The sequence below is a fragment of the Hippoglossus stenolepis genome, chromosome 23 (genome assembly GCF_022539355.2).
Source record: "Hippoglossus stenolepis isolate QCI-W04-F060 chromosome 23, HSTE1.2, whole genome shotgun sequence".
Classification (NCBI taxonomy): domain Eukaryota; kingdom Metazoa; phylum Chordata; class Actinopteri; order Pleuronectiformes; family Pleuronectidae; genus Hippoglossus; species Hippoglossus stenolepis.
The window spans coordinates 6613449-6633440 of record NC_061505.1 but is presented as its reverse complement, the minus strand read 5'-3'; the positions used below and the strand labels follow the sequence as shown (position 1 = coordinate 6633440).

Sequence of the window (19992 nt, the reverse complement as noted above, 5' to 3'; positions counted from 1 at the left end):
CAGTCTCGTCACTGCATCCTGTCTGGTGCTGTTGTCATGGCTACTGTCAAGCCAGCAATAGCATCTGTGCTGATTTCCTTATGAATTCCCATGAGAACAAGAACGACATCTCTGGAATGAAAAAGGACTTTATCGTCAGCAAAAATCCCAGATTGTTGATTTTTTTTTAATGTGTTGCATTGTTTTGGATGAACTCACCACCAAGTTCAACTTTGCACTGATCCGACACATCAATGACAGTGGATTCGGTTTGTCTGTGGAACTGAACACGTTAGTGTTTGGGGACGTCCAGAATCCTGGACAGAATGACACAGCTGCCTTTAAGATTCTGTTCTATTGAAACATAACAACACTATCTATGAAACACTGGGGAGTTAAAAAAATAACTGTTCTGTTGCACTGTTAAAGTCAAAATGTATCTGACTTCACTGAGCACTGTGGCATAGCAATATTCAACTTTGTTCGGTATTAATGTCGTCTTATCTAAACTTTTCTATAATCTCCAAACGCATGTAAAATGAATGTTTAAGTTTGTATCTTAAATTAAATGAAGGAACACATGCAGGTCATAGCGGGCTTCACAATGCGACCTCATTTATTTGATCAAAGGTCATGGTGTATCTGGTATATATATATATATATATATATATATATGGGAAAACTCGATTTTCATATTTACATATAGTGGATTTACATAATCGCACATTTCTTTATTCTATGAGATTTCATGTATTTTTCTGGGGTTTCTGTCAGAAATGTCATAATAAACAAGGGACAAAATGTTTGGTCAATTGTTTGTCCTCTCTTGGGTGATGATTTTCAGGTTTTACTCATGAGATCTTTCAGTCTTGAGAAAAGTGTCGAACCAAATATCGTCATTCCTAGAAGCACATAGTAGTATTCAATTCTTATTCATCCATCATAATGATCCACGATGTGGCCGCAGCTGCGGTCCTGGATCTGCAAACGATAAGGCACAGGGACTCCGGGGAAGAAGTCAATTCAGTCACATGTATAGATGAGACATTAATGTCTTTAATGTGATAAAGAGGGAGAAGAGCAACGAGAAGCTCCATGTGTGATGTGTCCCCCGACATTCTAGACCTGTAGACTCTTTTCAGGTTCTTTTCAGGACACGTGCTGCAGCACTTTGGACAAGCTGCAGAGTCTTTAACGACTGACGAGCCTGATAATAAGGAATCAAGTCTGTGTAACAAAGGCGTGGATTTGTTTTTCTGCATCTTTGTGAGACAGGACATGTCTGATTTTTGAGATGTTACGTAAGAGAAAGAAGGCGGTCCTAGAAATTTTTCTAGTTTTAAGTGAGAATTAAAGGACAAATCGGGATCAAAGATAACTCCCAGATACCTGACTGTTTCACTGGAAGCAAGGGTAATGTCATCTAGATAATGCATTTATATGGTGTTTGGGGCCGAGTATTAGAGCCTCTGTTTTATCTGAGTTTAATAAGAGAAAATTGCGCACAGATGACTCATCATTAATTTCTGCTCTTTGGCACGTGAGCCCGCCAACTGCCGGGTCGCCGTGTTTGCTTCCTCCTCCGTTCACCGGTGCAGATTCACACGTGGTGTGACCGGCTCGTGATGCCCGCAGGCCACTGTTGGTGTGTGAGCGTGGTCCTCTCCTCTCCCTCATGTGTCCGCATGGACGCAATATGATCGGAACCGAGGGACAGGTTTGCTCAGCCCGTAATTGATGACAGAAACACTGCTGTTTTGCCTACCTTCGCTGTTTTGCCTCCCTTGGATGCTTTGCCTACGTTGGATGCTTTGCCTACCTTCGCTGTTTTGCCTACCTTCGCTGTTTTGCCTCCCTTGGATGCTTTGCCTAAGTTGGATGCTTTGCCTACCTTCGCTGTTTTGCCTACCTTTGCTGTTTTGCCTCGTTCAAGTTGTTTTGCTTAACCTGCTTTCGCTCAGGTGATTGTCGCCTCGCTGCTTTTGATTCTTTGCTTACACCGCTTGGCTTTGCTCGGCTCACCTGCATTGCCTGCATGCCTTGGCTGCTTCGCCTTCACAGCGTGGAGACCTTGACATAGCTACACAGCCGGCTAAGCCTTTGGGTCCCTTTTAGCTTGGGTCACATGTTAAATGTTTGAGTGGACTGTGGGGTTACCTCCCTTCTTTTGACCTGAATTGTTTGAGTTCCTCATTATTTGAATTGTTTATTCCCTTTATTTAGCTTGTGATCATTTGTTTATTTCATTGAATCAATATTAACTCCTTTTCATTTGAGATTTCTTTTTGTTTGCTATTTTTGAATTAGTTGCATTATGTTTTATGTTCCATTTTGGGGAACTGATATCATTGGAGTTTCGGTTTAATTAATTTAAATATATTAATTATCAAACCTAGTATAGCTGTGTCAAGTGCCTGCCCCATTGCCACGGCTGATTTTGTTTAATTAGGGTAGAGTAGAGTAGAGGGATTTGGGCCTTGGTTTAATTATTTTGTAACCTGATGGCTGCCAACCCCATAGGTTTTTGGTATATTGTGTTTATTTGTACATTGGTTAATTTATTTTGCCTGTTACCCTACTGACTGTGTTCCCTTATCCCTTTCAGTCACTGAGAGCCGAAGGTGGTGGTGCTGGAGTCCCGGGTGGTGGTCTCCCCCTTTGTGTGCTTGCTCCCCCTGGTTTGATTTTCTTCACAACATATGTGTGCGAGTGGTCTTCACGTGTGACTGGGGTGAAGTTGTGTTTTGGTTTTTGGGATCCCTCCTCCCTCATCGACCCATCCCCCCATTGGTAAGCCTCAGCTCCTGATTAGGACTCCCTTTCACCACATCCCTGTGTGACTGGATTTTACTGCCTTTTAAGACATGCTATTTTTGTAATAAAAATTATTATATTTTTGTTAAAAAGAGCCTCAGTGTAATGAACTGAATGCCTTGGAACAGGTATTACTAAAATCTAAATAATTCTTCAGGTGAAATTCCTGAGGTGGCGTTGTCTGGCTGTTGATTACTTGATAAGGTATTATTTCTAACTAGCATTAAGCTTCCAAATGTGCCTAATCACACTCTGATCGCCCCAATCTGGTTGGGTTAATTTTTATTAGGTTTTTGTGTGGAATTCTCCTCTGTGTTTATTTGGGTCTTTGATCTCTGACCTTCATTTAACGCTACCGCTGCGATAAAATCCACCCAGCAACAGTGAACCTGAGATCGTGAAGGACTGCAACTGCAACACCAGCAAATGGACAAATCACATGCAAAATAAGAATACATCACAACAACTACTATCACTAAAAACATAAATAATAACTATTTTATTTTTATAGCACGTATAACTTGTGAACAATAATCAACAAAGCAGCAGTAAAAGCATACGTCCTTATGTCAACACTATGCTGTAATTGTTACCATTGAAACTTTGTTTTCCACCAACATTCAGGATGGAAGCAAAATATATTCAACATCTATTAAAAACAATGAAAAGAAATCACATTGATGGAGGAATTCTGCCCTTGTCATGAGGCTTTGGAACATTTAGATTTTTGGTTGTGTTTTTGGTATTTACCTGTGTTTTCCTTGTGTTTGGATTTGGTTTTGACTACCAGGTTACCAGAAATGTGTTTGTCTGACTGAAGAGTATTTATAAAAACTTGACTCTTGTCAATTCTGTTTTGCCTCCTCACATTTTTCTAGATGTGACAACTTGGCACACCCTCAAACACATATGAGGAAATAAATCTAATGCTTCTTGAATTATTTAACTTGGATGTGTCCATATGAACATCAAAGTTGCACACTTTACCTGTATTGTATCTCCAAATATCGCATTAAGATATTCATTCAGTGGTTGCTTACAATAAAAAAATTGTAATATCATCTGAGTTTTCTCGTAATCACTTTACTCAGCTACAATTGTTCATTTGCCTTAATTTACTGTCACACAAGAGGAACTTTCCAACATTCACGTCGATAGATTGCACCTGTACTTTTCTCACAGGACAAAAGAAGGTACAAGTGTACCATGGCACTATGCAAAGTAAACTGACTGTAAACAGATTGTTATCATCTTAGGTATCGCAGGATTTCTGATCGATGATTCACCAATCTGTCACGTCAGTAGCTTCTCTCACATTTGAATATATAAAGGCTCAAATAGAAGTCGACTGTCACAGAAGAAGAGAGGTTTGCAGTCCATCATATGTGAACTGAGCTGAATTGAAGGGAAAAGGGAACATTTTAAGAACCTGTTCGTCGGAAAAAGAAGGGAATCAATTTCATCTTGTACCGATCTATATGGGGGTAAGTACAAGTTTAGAACTTTTTGTACACTTTCTAAATTCATCATCAGTGTGTGTGTGTGTTGAATGTTTGTGTGTGTCTGTTGAATGGCGATTATTTATTATACTCATTTTGTTTAATGTTTAATTATTGACCCAAAGATGTAACATGTATTTCATTATGAAAAAGAAACATTACTACATATTATCTAATACTTAAAATGATAGTAATTGATTGACAATTACATCATAAACCTTTGTTGTTAAATGAAAACCTGATGTTCACATTTTTTTTCAAATTTTAAGCTCAATTTAAATTTGGATATTATATTTGCATTAATACGTTTGTTAAATGTTTGAAAACAAATTGATACAGTAGTGGTTCTTCTAGAATTTTCTGGCGTCCAATTGCTCAAGAAAAGCTCAGCCTGGTTAATGCTTAAATTACACTTCGTTCGAGATCGTTGTTGCTTTTCTGTTACATTTCCTGAGTTGAGAAAAACTGTTTTTTTTTTATTGTTCAGGGATGTTAAGGTTTTTCCATCAAATAATTAATAGATTGTTACTCACTGAATTGTAAAATAGCTGGAAATCTCCCAAAGGAATATTTTGTAGATAGCAGTTTAAAAATAATAGTCTCTCAATTACACTTAAAAAGTGAAAAGTTGAATTGATCACTTTATTTTAAAACGATATCCTAGACATCTTAGTCTCTAAATTTGGCAACAAATGGCCATAGAAAAAGTTTTGGTTGTGCGTGTGGGCCACCATTTTGCACTGCAACCAAAATATGAAACAAGTAATTGATGGCATTTCAATGTGCAGCTGAAAGGATCAAAAATAACATTTAAAAAACTGACCAGCATGTCCTAGATATTTATTAAAAATATGCATTTACTCCATAGTACAATTCAAATAAAAAAAAGAAAATTCTCATCAGTGTTTTCGTATTCACTAATATATTGAGACATTGATAAATGAACACATTTTGAATCATTTTAAACATATGATATACCATATATCAAGAAAGTATTTATCAACATTATCAATAATTATTTAATGAGGTAGACATCTCAGAAACCTGTGTAACAGGTACAAATACAACTGTCATTAAAGTTAAACATCTGCATGGTTCAGGATACAGATTTTTAAAACTATTTACTTTTTGTGAAAAGTTACCTTCTAGCTATAAAGGAGAATATTACTCCGACAATGGAATGTGTTAATGTTATGCTATTTTTTTCTTCAAAACCTTTCTTCTATTTGAAACATAGTTCCAAAGAAAAACATTAACAAAAACTAAATGATGTATAATAAAATAAAAAAATGTTTAATTCAGAATATTGCAAAAATAGTCAAGATGTTTTTGATGGTGTATAAACTCATTCAAGAGTTTCATCAGAGACAAGGTAATACATCTCTGAGGGTCAACTAATCACACTGTGGAACAAAATCTCTTCACATTCTGCATCTATCTTGTTTGATTTTGCAGATTGCATTGACAGGATGGGGACCAGAAAGATCATATCAGTTTTCCTGATTCTAACAGGTAAGATAAATAAGCTTGAACTGATTGACTTCAGATTGTCTTGAAATAAATAAGAATAAAGTCTGATGATCAATACTATGTGACTTTAGTAAGAGAACTTGGTAGAAACTTTATCTAATATCTTATACAAGAAAATATTAAATCAAATTAACATATACAGATTATAAGGTGATTAATTGCAACAAACATTTTAGTTGAACACTTATAACACAGTCGTTTACCACAGTTTATTTTGTAAGTTAATTTATTTGTTCACCACTTAAGCACAAATCTTGTATTTTAGTTCTTTACGGATCAGTCCAAACTCAAACAACTGCAGCAACAACAGCTACAACTGCTGCACCAACAGCTACAACTGCGGCAACGACAGCTTCAACTGCGGCAACGACAGCTACAACTGCGGCACCGACAGCTACAACTGCGGCACCGACAGCTACAACTGCGGCACCGACAGCTACAACTGCGGCACCAACAGCTACAACTGCCGCACCAACAGCTACAACTGCCGCACCAACAGCTACAACTGCCGCACCAACAGCTACAACTGCCGCACCAACAGCTACAACTGCTGCACCAACAGCTACATCTGCGGCACCAACAGCTACAACTGCGGCACCGACAGCTACAACTGCTGCACCGACAGCTACAACTGCGCACCAACAGCTACAACTGCTGCCCAACAGCTACAACTGCTGCACCAACAGCTACATCTCGGCACCAACAGCTACAACTGCGGCACCAACAGCAACAACTGCGGCTCCAACAGCTACAACTGCCGCACCAACAGCTACAACTGCCGCACCAACAGCTACAACTGCCGCACCAACAGCTACAACTGCTGCACCAACAGCTACAACTGCGGCACCAACAGCTACAACTGCGGCACCGACAGCTACAACTGCTGCACCGACAGCTACAACTGCGGCACCAACAGCTACAACTGCTGCACCAACAGCTACAACTGCGGCACCAACAGCTACAACTGCGGCACCAACAGCAACAACTGCGGCTCCAACAGCTACAACTGCCGCACCAACAGCTACAACTGCCGCACCAACAGCTACAACTGCCGCACCAACAGCTACAACTGCGGCACCAACAGCTGCAACTGCGGCACCAACAGCTGCAACTGCGGCACCAACAGCTGCAACTGTGGCACCAACAACCACAAAAAAACGAGTGAGTTTCAGGTCTGTTGGGCAAACATTCACAACCGACTTGTTGGATCCATCATCTGCTGCTTTTAAAGGAAGAGCTACTAACATAAAGAATCAGGTAAACCTCTTCTCAAAATAAAACCTGTGGCTTCACATTATTGTCTTTTTTATTTTAGTATTTTTTGTTAATCAAGGAGCCACAAATAGAACAAGTAAAAGTACATCGAGCATAAAACATGTAGATTTTTTAAAATACCATGTGTTTTCTGTTTCTGCAGCTTGAACCTGAGTACAAAAAGGAATTCCCCTCTTCCTTCCGTTCCTTCGAAGTGGTGGAATTCAGGTAATTTGTTAACATATTGTTACATTTTCAGGATTGCAGCCTAAATCTGATATTTCATTCAACATTTATTTGTTTCTCCTCCTGCAGAAATGGATCAATCATCACTATTTCTGACCTCACCTTCAATGGCACATCTGTTCCTGACAACACTGCGATTAAAAACGTTTTGCTAAATGCAGCTTCATCAGTCAGCGGCTTCAACATTGAAGCCAACTCCGTCAACGTGGAGGACATAGGTAAGAAATACTGAGTGATGCTTGTTTGGAAAACTTCACAGGCTGAAATAGTATTTATCAAACTAATGTTTTGATGTATTTTCTCCTCATTTACAGCTTCAAGTGGAGTCAGTCAACAGATCAGTCTTGTCACTGCATCCTGTCTGGTGCTCTTGTCATGGCTACTGTCAAGCCAGCAATAGCATCTGTGCTGATTTCCTTATGAATTTCCATGGGAACAAGAACAACATCTCTGGAATGAAAAAGGACTTTATTGTCAGCAAAAATCCCAGATTGTTGATTTTTTTAATGTGTTGCACGGTTTTGGATTAACTAAATTTTACTTTGTTAGATATTAATGTCTTATCTAAAGCTTTCTATAATCTCCAAATTCATGTCAAATGAATGTTCAGGTTTGTTTCTCGAAAAAATGAAAGAACACATGCAGGTCATCGCGGGCTCCACAATCCAACTGCTTATATTCTACCAAAGGCCATGGAGTAAAACATGAATACTGTGATTCAATATGATGCATAGTTGTGTTTTGTGAGAGTTCTTAATGTTAGAAGTTAAAAACTTTACAATGATCAGAATACAAAATATTCCCATCTTAAAGTCAAAGTGTTTATTGCGTGACGTTTTGTAATTTTGTTGATTAAGGAGAAACTGGATCATGTGTCTGAGTCAAAAGCATTAATAAAAGCATCACTGAAGTTGACAGAAAATCAAACCCTGCATTTTCTTTCTTTTCGCACTTGGTAATAACACAGCAGTGGAACAAGAAGGAGTCATTGCCACAGTTTGTTATGCAGCAGCATCAATCTAAACTTTATAAACTATTATCTTTATTAGACAAAAACTAGAGTTTTAAAAATAACATTAGCTAACCTGAATCCAGCACACATAAAGCTGTAGCAGGAAAAACACTGTGGCTATCTATGACTGATCTTTTATACATTTCCTTGGAGTTTTACATAAAAAAAATGATCACACATTATTACACTCCTTATTCGTTATTCACACCTTACAATGGAATATTAAATTTACTAAAATAATATAAAGAACTTTATTTTATACAAAAAACATTTCCCAGCACAATCTATAACTAATAACAAGGATTGGTTAGAGGCAGTTAGGTTAGGTTAATAGTTTCAGTCAGGTTTTAGAGATTTACACAGTAGAGAAAGTGTCCCCCTCAAGTTCACCAATGACTGCCTTGAACAATCGACAGGGATTTAAGAGCCATCTCAATTATTTTTGTGGCACACTGCACTAGTTGGTATTATTCCTATATCTTTTACAAAGAACCTGCTCAGGGTAATCACACCTCTTCAACAACTCACATTACCTGTGGTGTACCGCAAGGCTCAATTTTAGGTCCAATTTGATTCACCATCTACATGTTTTCACTGTCAAATAATCCATCGCCACAATGTATCTTTTCACTGCTGGGCTGATGACAAACAGACAGACCTTCCTCTGAGACGTGACGACCCCAAAAGCCTTGCTCCTGCTTTAGATTGTCTCAGATATTTCCACAGTTGGAGGGCACAACATTTTCTTCAACTCAATAACTCAAAATCCCCCGAACACAAACATCACCCTCAAATTCATTTTTTTAATAAATGTTTGCGCAACACTCCCATCATATCTATATTATCAATTCTAGGGGAGTGAGGAAGTCGGAGCCTCGATGCCAAACACTAACGTGTTCTACTGTTACAATAAACAATTGAACAGGAGTTGTCTGACTGAACTGTATTCATTAGTGGTATTATATTTTATGCATTTTATTCAACTTTGTTTTTCGAGATGTACTCAAAATTAAACGTTATTGACATCGTTATTATTATTATTATTATTATTATTAGTGTTTAATTAATAGGTGGTCTCAGTGATGGATATTTTTCACAATTTGTTCCAAGGCCAACCAATTATTCGGAAGCGTAATTAATCAATCAACCAACCAATGCAATGAACCATTTCACCGAACACTTGTTTATGTCTCTCTGGTCGCTCGATGACCTCGATAGACAGAGACTCGCAAACCGGAAGAGGAAAACACATAGATTAGTGTGTTTACAACCCCCGTCATCCTGCGCGCACCCGGCATCATCCTGTCATCCCACCAAAGCTATTTGCATTTGTCCGGTGCTGCTGTTTCGACTCTGCAGACATCGTTATGGTTATTATGATTATGATCAGATCACGGGCTTGTGTTGGATGCTTCGCCGAGGACTAGAGGATTTTATCGCGGGCTGCAGCTGGTGGGGGTTCTGTCGCAGCGTCGGGCCACCCACCATCCGCGGAAGTGGGACAAGGGAACAGATGGCGCGTCCAAGCCGGGCTGCAGGGCTGCTGAGGATCAGTCAGTAAAATAACAGCCTGTCTTTGCCTGTTTTTCTATTCGCTGCATCTTTCGCGAACTTGACGATGCCACAGTGATTTGGGTGAGAGTGTGTGGGGTGGGGGGGCATCGCGGATTCATCGCCATTCATCGATGTGCGCGGCGGACGCGACCCGCTGGCATCAACCTAATCTGCTTGTGACGCGCCTCTAGCCCGGTGAACAATGGTTGACAACCGCTACGCCACGGCCCTGGTCATCGCCTGCGTGCTGAGCGCGCTGGCCACCGTGTACGTGTCGGTGGCCATCGGGACGCAGCACTGGTACCAGTACAGCAGCCCCAGCGTGCGCGGAGAGGCCAACGTGTCCGAGCTGCGCTCCCTGTACGAGGAGTTCATGGACGGGGAGTTTGATGAGAAAACTTACAGCGACACCCTGTTCCGCCTCAACGGCAGCGTGGGCCTCTGGTGGCGGTGCGTGCTCGTCCCTGCCAACGCTCTTTGGCACAAGGAGCCAGGTACGTGGCTCACCTCACATGACACACATCACTTTACCAGAAAGGTGAGGCATCGCTACCAAGTTTTGGAGAGGCTGTCCTGCAAGCCTCATCTCGTTCGTTAACGACCGCAGGTGTGGCTCATCCTCCAAACAGGTGTAACGGAGGATTCATCACCCTTGGATAACAGGGGATTTCTGCTGTTGTCAATCCAGTCTGAGCTCAATCACACCCAACTGTCTTTGAATAAACCCACAATGGAGAAAAATGTGCACGGATGTGTGATGAAGCCCAGGTTTGGCCCTCACACCGTGCGGTATGAGCGGTCCGAGCGGTCCACACTTAAGCCATAGAAATACCATTTGCAAACCAAAGGTGGCCTGAATTAGTTTTGTGCTATTTAGGCCAAAATCACAATTTACCACATGGGCAATTTTAGGTTCACATCCAGATTACACTTTACCTAGAGCACCGCATGTTTGCGGAACAGGGTCCACATTTGTTCTGGGATATTTGGGCCAATTGTGTAAGTAGGCAACTTTAGTTTTTTAGCTTTATGTTGGGGCCACAAAAGTGCAGCTTCATTAATTGGCCCACATCCGTATGCCATCGGGGAAGATGGCTGAATTTCTAATCTGTGTTCACAGTGGTGAATAAATGAAGTAACTGGATGAGCCTCAGTTGACTTAAATATATGAGTTCATTACAACATGGATCTGTATACAGAGAAGATTATTTGTCTAACGTACAGGCTGACAGTCAAACCCCAAAAAATGTGACTAGAAGCATTTCAGATTTAAACCAAATAATGCAGGCATGATAAGTCATTCACAATTTGAAATGCATGCCAGTGTTTGTAAATAACATTTTCCCTAACAACCCAGGTGATTGTCTCATGACAGCCATCACTTTTCTGGAAATACTGGACTAAATTAAGTTGGGTTTTCGTCATGTAGTTTAGTTAGTGGATTGTACATTGTGTTCTTCAAAAGAAGCTGAGAAAAATAAAGATTCTTCACACGTTGTCATATGTATTGTTATTTAAGAGAAAGACTACTGACAGCACATGACATAACATAAAACATAAAAAGTTCATTAATGTACTGCATCATGCTACGTGTAGTAAACTGTCATGCTCAGATTTTGCTTATTTAAGTGAACAACCTCTTTCAGATGCCAAAATGGTGCTGGAGTGTCGAAGCTTCACTCTGCCTCAGCAGTTCACTCCCAAGTACAAAGAACCAGGAAATCACAACAGTGGAGAGGACATGCTGCGCACCTGTAAGTTCTGTCTCCGCAGCTTTACCCATCTTCAAGTGGTGTTCATTGCTTGAAGCTACTAGATGTAAAAACACTTCACCCACCCCTCCATAGGCATAGTGGTTAGTAGATAATGAGTGAATTTTCATTTTTGGGGGAACTGTCCCTTTAATTATGTCCAATATGTGATGCTGAATAATGCACTGTCGCCAATTGGGTCACTGTCGTCTGTCATGCAAAACAAGGTGGAAAACTGAAGTTACTGTAAAGCCCACTGACTCCATCCTTCCTGTGTCTGTGTGTTTAGACCTGTGGAGGTGCCAGTTTCTGTTGCCACTGGTGTCCCTGGGCTTAGTGGTGTTGGCGGCCCTGACTGGATTCTTTGCCTGCCTCTGCCGAAGCCTCACCCCAACCCTTGGCATCGGAGTGCTTCACCTGCTGGCTGGTAAGACCTGTTCGGTCATTACCTCATAACTGTCACCTTTTCTCTTTATGCATCCACAAAGAAATGAATTAAGCAACTGAGTAGCTTGTTGAAAGTAGTTTGCCTCGACCTGAACCTGCAGGTCACTTGAGTCCATCAGCAGTGTCACTTGAGTCCATCAGCAGTGTCACATGAGTGTCACATGAGTACATCAGCAACATAAAGGCATGTTCACAGTTAAATAAATGTCCAAAACCAAATTTTTTATTTGAAGTAATCCAATCACGCATTGACATAAAGGAAATTAAAACTGTGGTAAAGAAGGTAACTTATTTCGGAATATTCAAATTTATTTCTGTAAGGTTTTTAAGTCCATGTTAGCACCACAATAACCAGAAATACAAGCGTTACAGCATCTTTTCAATGAATTGTTTATGTTGCGTGTTGAGCAACAAGAACTCCCACCACTTCCAACAACCCAATGCTGAGGTGTGGCAGGCAGTTAAAAAACCTGCTCTCATAACCTGATTTACATGCAGCACACAGAAACTAGCTGGTGAGCACAGCAGAGTTTTTAGCAGGTGGTTGAGATCAAGTTAGAGCTCAAAGGCGAATAATGAATAAAGAATAATGGATTTACAATCATCGTGTTGCCAAAAATGCATCCGTTTCTGCTGTGTGCTAACATGTTTGCCAAATGTCAATTTTGTGTTTACTAGGCTAATAGTTGCATTTTTCCCGGTTGGTCAAAAATCTGTTATTGCAGGTTTAATCAGATTTAAAACAGCAATATTGACTATTCGTAGACCAAAGCAATGCAACAATAGACAACATCAGAGAGAGATACAATATAACACAACAGCAAATCTGCTTTTCGACCATCAACAGCATTCGATCAATGTCCGTAAAGTCAGTAATTGTCCATTTTGGCTTGAGTCTGTGTGGCATTGCCGTCCAAATCAGGGACATTTTAGGCCATTTTTAATGTAAGAAATGCACAGGTCTAAATCACAAAATGAATGATGGTTGTTAGAGGTTCAGGATCCTGATATTGTGCATGCTGGCTCACATTCACTCTCTCTTACTGTTTATCTTGATTTTTCAAAATGTCTGATGTGGAAAAAAAGGCTTGTTTGCAGCAATACTTCAAACACTGTGTGTTATTGTTTGATTTGTCCAAAAATATGAGCGTGTGAAATGTCAGGCACAAAAATAAGTGTAAGAAGTGTCTCGGTCCGCCCCCTAATGGTTGTGCCCTGCAGGTCTCTGCACCTTAGCCACAGTGTGCTGCTACCTGGCAGGGATGGACCTGCTCCACAGGGTGTCTATGCTCCCCGACAAGGTGGACGGCTCGCTGGGCTGGTCCCTCTACTTGGCTCTCATCTCCTCGCCGCTCCACATGATGGCCGCCGCGCTGCTGGTGTGGGCGGCACGCAGCCACAGTCAGAATTACTACCGCATGACAGCATACCGCGTTGCATAGACTGAGAGCTGTGTGAATTCATACCCCGCTCTGACACCAAGATGGAATTTATATGATGATCTCAGAGGAACGGGATTTGGGTCAATCTGTGCACCTCCGATGGATTAAAGTGCATACACACTACAGTAAAGACCCTATCTGCCGCATTAAAAGATTTGATTTTCATTTTTCTCTTGGAATTGGTTTAAAAAAAGGTCAATCAGAAAGACGTGTATAGCGCTGCACATGCTTGGTTAAGAGTAGATAAGTACACGCTCATTTAATTCAATATATATTGCATTCACATCAGAAAAGTTCTGGATCACAGGATAGCAGCATTTCATGTCTACTATAGGAAGACTGTCTCTACCAGGTTAATTGCAGACATAAAAAATGCAGTTACTTAAAAACCACGACACATGTTCTGTGGTCTTACTCCCTGTACAATTTGATCTCGGTAGAAAGCATTGATGCAAAGGGGAGAATGTCCAAAATGCCCTGAACAAGCCACAAAGTCTGGAGAACATGAATTTTCCTTTAAGGATACTTAAAGGTCCAGTGTGTAGCCTTTAGTGACATATAGTGGTGAAGTTTCATGTTACAGCTGAATTCACCTCACCTTCCCCTTCCAAACATGAGAGAGAACGTGTGGTAGCCTTCAGTTGTTAAAAGGGGTTTAGTTTGTCCAGTTTGGGCCACTGTAAAAAACATGGCAGCCTCCGTAGAGAGGACCCACTCTGATGTAGATACAAAGTTTTAAATATAATTCAGATGATTAAAGACAATTGAAAACATCGCTAGGATTATTTTATATATTTAATTTCTGCCAATAGATCCCTTTCACCTAAATCTTACACACTGGACCTTTTTAAAGTACACTTAAAGACTCAGGTATGCATATTGAAGTCACGTAATTTCACAGATTTTGTGTCAACAATGCAATGTATAAACAGGTTTTCTGAGATTCTTCCTGGAGAACAGAATGTGACATACTTTGAAAAAGCACAGCTCTTTAACAGGCTGGTGTGTGTCTCAGATGGATGTCTGTCAACATGCGCCTTGTACAAGTTCCTGGCGTTAAAAGACAAAGTGTATTATGTACTATAGACAGTGTGGTAGTGCATTCGTAGTACAGTATGTGCTATGAGACGCACCCACTGTTTCACTGACCTCTACTGGTTGAAATCTGTTAGACTTCTGCTCACACCCAGGATGAAAACTGGGTGCGGTGACATTTCTGATGATGTCGTGGACGCACCCTGACTACGCTTCACTGCACCACGACAAACAATTGAAGATATTTATTCTTATGTTGCGTGTTAAGACTTTTACCAACCCAGTTAGAAACACAGTCTGGGAATGTGAACAGCGATGAGGTTTAAAGTGAGAGATTATCTGTACTATTGTTGTAGTTATGGGTTAAGGTTAGATTAGGTCAAAAGTCAGTTTTATTAAGATTGACTTTCGACTTAATTGACATTTATTTACTTGTGGAAACGATGGTCACATGGTGTTTTATGGATATTGTTTTGTTTGCTATTTTGAAGTATGATTTTAATGTTTGACTGATTTTTTTTAGATTTTTTTAGAATATGAAAAATCCCTCATGTACTCAACAGTAAAAGTACTTTGTGTTTTGTGTTCTTGTATGCTCACTGAAATAGGTTTCCATGTCTTTTGTGATTTAGTTAGTGCATATTGTTATTTATTTGATTTATATTTGTTCCTTGATTTTTTTTTTTTTTAAATCATTTCCGTTCACCATTATGGGGAAAAAAACAACAAAGTTCAGTAAATAACAGGATCTAAGGGAAATAGTTTCCTGTGAGGCATTATGAATGTACTTTAAATGCCATATTATGATAAGCTACAGTATTCCTTTGCACTTAAATTATTTTTGAACATATCTGAATATTGCTGTAGTGCTTGGTAGTGAATTTCTATTTTTTCACAATGTAAATGTCCCAAAATATCTAATGCATTTACAGAAAACGCAGCTGTTACTTTTAAAATCATGCTGTAAGTTTCCATTGATATATAGAGTATTAGCGCTCACAAGGTTTTATGGGATAAAGCCTGTGTAATGATGCACGGTGTGTGTTCTCATGTATTCAGCCTTTAAATACAAGATATTCCTCAATCCCTGAATCCACGATAGAGTAAATACTGTATAACAGCTGTATGACTGTGCTTTTGTGAATCTACAGTGAATGTGTCGTCCATCCTCCACCTGAATATTGTGTGTGAGCGTGTGCAATCGTGCACGCACAGCGGTGCACGTTCAAAAGCAACTGCTGTCGTTTCAATAAAAAAGTTTTACAAAAATTTATTTCACAGTCACATCAGTGTCATTGGTTTGTAAAAATCCCGTCCTCACTCCTCTTCTGACGCAAGTCCCTGTTCGTCAGTTTTCTGCTCCGCCTCCGTCTGCACCCGGATGGCGGGGATCATCACGTGCCTCTTTCTCGCCAGGGAGAGAGCGATGCCCTTCTCGTAATAGGCACATTCGTTGACAAAGAAAGGAAAAAGAGGTTCGATGCCTTTGTATCTCAGTGTTTCACCTGAGAAAGTCTGGAACAGCGCGTCTTCAGGGTGGAGCAGGCAGAAGTCTCGGTCCTGTGTGGGAGGGCAGGGAATTAGATTTATTGGTTGCTGTCAGCCGAGAGTTCTGCACTTTTATGTGTGAGGTTTTTCAGCAGTGCAACAGCTAACAATGGTTCCCAAGAGGTGCTGTGGTTTGAGGAGCAGAGGTCACCAAAGTTGCTAAAACAGTTTTGAGTTACACAGTGCTTTGCAGGATAAAAAGAGTAAAAATAAGTTACAGTTGAACGTGATAAATGATTAGGAGAAAGCACACCTATAAAAAAACGTGTTTTTAAGATAGATTTAAAAGAGGATAAGGAGTTTGCAGGATGGTTCTCCTCAGAGAGTGACAAAAAAGGCCTGATGGACCGAAAAATAAGATCTTAAAGTCACATTCACTGGAAGCCAATAAAGAGAATATAAAATCAAAGTAATATGCTCTATTTAAATCGCTTTGATGAGGAGTTTGGCTGCTGCGTTTTGGATGAGCTGTAATTTACATCGATTCTGTCGGCTCCCGCGGTTGAGGAGAGAATTGAAATAATCTAAATGAGAAGCGGGAATGACAATCTTTTTTCCCTTCAAAGAAAAAAAAGATTTTCTGTTTCCTGTACGTTTCCTGTAAGTAACCAGCTATTTTAGGTCGATGTGTCGGTAATGGTTGCATCATCCTCCGTGACTTACCGTCACGGAGGAGCGGAGATCGCTGCCTAACACCTTTAATGTTCCTAAATTCTACCGCAGGGCTCAATCAGCACCTCTGAGAAGCAATTGTAAAAGGCACAATGCCAGTTGTTGATAAAGTGGCTGCTTGTCACACCTGTCATCAACAAGTGCATCATTGTCAGGAACTCAATCCACCTGTTTCTATTCCTGTCATCTACGTGCACACACCTTGAAGCATCTATTTTTTTTTTTTTTTTTACACTTCGTACCTGCACCAGCATTTGGACATTTAAACTTTAGACAACAGACAACACACAAACACTGTATTTGTCTGTCGCTTCCACATCATTGTCATGGAAGTTTCCTCGATGTTCTGGAAAGAAAAGCTCAGTTTAAATCCCAGTAAACATTAAACAGAAACTCCACACACTATATTTGTTGAACCGTATGTTTTTTCTGAAGATAGAGTTCAAATTTTTCCTGCTGTGCACTGAATAAAAGACTCTCAAGGGTACACTCGGAGTCAATCTAGTGACGGCATTCTAGTCGTCACTTTTATTAATATATCTTATTTGTTACATATTATTACATTCATCTCGTGAAATTCTTTATAAAGGCCCCACCGTCATGGTAGGAGTTGTAGTCCCTCGTTAAACAAGTGTTCCGGATGCCTGCAAGTCACCATGTAATTTGTCTGCTATTAATAGGAGCAGATTTAGTGCTTTTACGTCATAATTGCTCTTTGGTATAAAGACGTCTTAGAGAATGACGACCCGCCTTGTTGTTGCAACAAATACTGTAAATAGATTTATGAGCAACAGGCGAGGTAAAGCACTGGATACAATTCATCCACGTGTTGTTCACAGCACCTTTTAACAAAAACTAACTTTTCCTTGCAACAAAAGCCACTTTTGTGTTCATGCGGTAATGTCATTAAGGTGATACTTCATTGTGAGGTAATTTGTTTATTCTTTTTATTTTATCCACTCCCTGGTTCATTCGAACTTACGCAATTAGGGGAAGAAGCTTTCAAATTGGACAAAGGCCCGTCTGTTTATAAAATCCTGCAGCTACAAATACGCTTCAGGCTGTACCTGGAGTTGTGGGTGAATGGCGGCTGTGATGTCGTGAGTCTGGCCGTCTCTTGGGTAGTCGATGTGTTTAACCATGGTGAACACGTCCACGAATCCTCCTTCAAAAGTAGTACCTGAGAATAAAAGCAAAAACAACCCGATGATGGAGTCCAACAAGGGGTTAAGAGATGCGCAAAGTTTGCAAGATGTAACTTCTGAAGTGAGATAACTCCATTGGTAACCTGTGTTTACATGTACCTGAGTTGAAGGAGCGAACCCAATCGAGCATGTGCTGCACGCCATCTTTCATTGCCGTGTAGATGTTGGACCTCACCACGCCGTGGGGCTGAGGGCCGATCTCCATCGCTACAGGAAGTTGATTTGAGACGGGAGACATCACAAATCATGCAGCTTCTCTGTCCTTCCAACAATCAGTTTATAGTAAAAAAAAAGACCTTCTTACCGAAGCCGTGCTTTCCCACTGAATCGAGGGAATAGGATTCTTTTCTGGAGACGTCGAAATGGATGAACCTCATTGGTACATCTGGCATCTGCCTCTGAAAAACAGACAAATCAGACTTTTTTTTAATTGTATCAAAATGTGACCGACTCTGGGAAGTTTCTCAAATGTGCAGAGGGAATGGATTTGACCGTTTGTCTTTGTCTTGCCTGAAGGTGTCTGAATATGTGCAGGCAGATCCAGTCGCAGTCAGAATATGCGATGAGGCACAGGCCCATGTTGGCGGTGGTGTTGTGGAGGTCACAAACAAGATCCACCGCCTTGGCACTGCCTTTCGGCCCCAGCAGCGTGTTCAGTTCTCGGGACCTGATCATCTCGTAGGGGGCCATGTCTGATACGGGACCGCTGGGAGACAGGAAAGAAAACCAGACAGCTCATCATCTGTCACAACATCAGCATCATCACCACCTCTCGCTGCCGCCTTACTTGAGGGTGGCGTGGGTGAAGCAGCGGTTCAGGTCGGTGTCCACGTATCTGCGGCACTGCTGCGTGGCCCGTGGGTTCGACAGCACCATCAGCACCGACACTGGCTCCTCTTTCTCCTCCTCCTCCTTCTTCTTCATCGCCTCCTTCTTCGCCTTCAGCAGCTCTCTCACCAAGTACACCCCGGACAGCTCATTGCCATGGGTACCGCCACACACTGCGACTCGGGACAACCTCGGTAAACACACCACCTCATCCACTTCCATCAGACTGAGAGCAGAAAGGGGAGAAAGGGCAAGAAATGTTACTTTGTGTCCGTTTGTATTCGGCGTGCACAAAACTGCAAATCTTCCGTTGTCACTGACACTGCAACATAAAGCTGAAATATTGATTTGTGAAACCTTACCTCGCTTTTCTGGCTCGCTGAACTGTAAAGGGGGCAGTTCCGGCTCTTGAAAAAAATGCACCAAAGCAGCACCGAGATAAAGGTCGATTCAAAGTCTCTTTAACCGAGGAGGAAAGCCTGAGGTAGAACTGTCAGCTCCACATTCACAACTAAGAGAGGAAATGAGTGACGCGGCGTCATACTGTACATCTTACCCTGCCGTTTACCCTCTTCCACCCTCTACCCGGCTTTCATGCAGTTTCACTGATTCAGCATTCCCATCCCTCCCACTGTACAGGCTTCAGCTGCCTGTTATGCAAACTCCCAGCGCCCCTCTACCACCTCTTGTCCACTGCACTGCACTACACTGTATCAGGGTGTGTCCTGAGTGGGATGTGGTGCGTCGATTGCATCCTTTGGTCCCCACAGGCTGTGAGGTTGGCCGGACCACAAGCCCCACCCCAACTTCCCCCCACCCCCCCGACTCCCGATTCTGTCGGCCCCTTGTATAGGATGGTAGGTTCCAGTCTGCCTTTCAGAAAACGGGCTGAAAATAAATCTGCTGGCATGACACAGCAGGAGAGGCGCCTGCGATGTGAACAGTGGAACAAAGAGCTCTTCTCATCAGGAAAAATATGTGAAGCAGCCGGTGATTTAAACCCAGAGTCGAGTTTGACTGCTCAAGGAAAAGTTTAAATATCTGGTTAAACTTTGTGTTGCTCTCTATTTTTACTGACTAATCATTGTGAGACGGCCTTTTAAAATAAATACGTTAAATTGTGTTATTTCCCCCATTTTAGAGTTTACACTGGTTTTATTTATTAAGTAACTTTAT

At 41.1% G+C, this 19992-nt stretch overlaps 2 protein-coding genes and 2 long non-coding RNA genes across 4 annotated transcripts; 3 read left to right on the top strand and 1 right to left on the bottom strand.

Annotated features, from left to right (window-relative positions):
• Positions 1-4125: 4125 nt before the first annotated feature.
• On the top strand, positions 4126-6241 carry LOC118102354. Its single transcript, XR_004694655.2, has 3 exons — positions 4126-4277; positions 5748-5804; positions 6088-6241. It is a non-coding gene; the product is annotated as an uncharacterized LOC118102354 (long non-coding RNA).
• A 613-nt stretch (positions 6242-6854) lies between these two features.
• LOC118102355 lies at positions 6855-8249 on the top strand. The gene is made up of 4 exons (XR_004694656.1): positions 6855-7079; positions 7240-7304; positions 7392-7540; positions 7637-8249. It is a non-coding gene; the product is annotated as an uncharacterized LOC118102355 (long non-coding RNA).
• A 1315-nt stretch (positions 8250-9564) lies between these two features.
• LOC118102334 (claudin domain-containing protein 1) lies at positions 9565-15836 on the top strand. Its single transcript, XM_035148447.2, has 4 exons — positions 9565-10382; positions 11535-11642; positions 11929-12066; positions 13308-15836. The coding sequence occupies exons 1-4, from the start codon at positions 10091-10093 to the stop codon at positions 13526-13528; spliced, it is 759 nt and encodes a 252-aa protein (XP_035004338.1). The 5' UTR covers positions 9565-10090; the 3' UTR covers positions 13529-15836.
• On the bottom strand, positions 15819-19041 carry LOC118102323 (N-acyl-aromatic-L-amino acid amidohydrolase (carboxylate-forming) B). Its single transcript, XM_035148434.2, has 6 exons — positions 18776-19041; positions 18499-18694; positions 18293-18386; positions 18088-18195; positions 17851-17963; positions 15819-16123 (listed from the first exon to the last, which is right to left on the bottom strand). Exons 1-6 carry the CDS (start codon positions 19036-19038, stop codon positions 15881-15883), a joined length of 1017 nt encoding a protein of 338 aa, XP_035004325.1. The 5' UTR covers positions 19039-19041; the 3' UTR covers positions 15819-15880.
• Between the last annotated feature and the right edge of the window lie 951 nt (positions 19042-19992).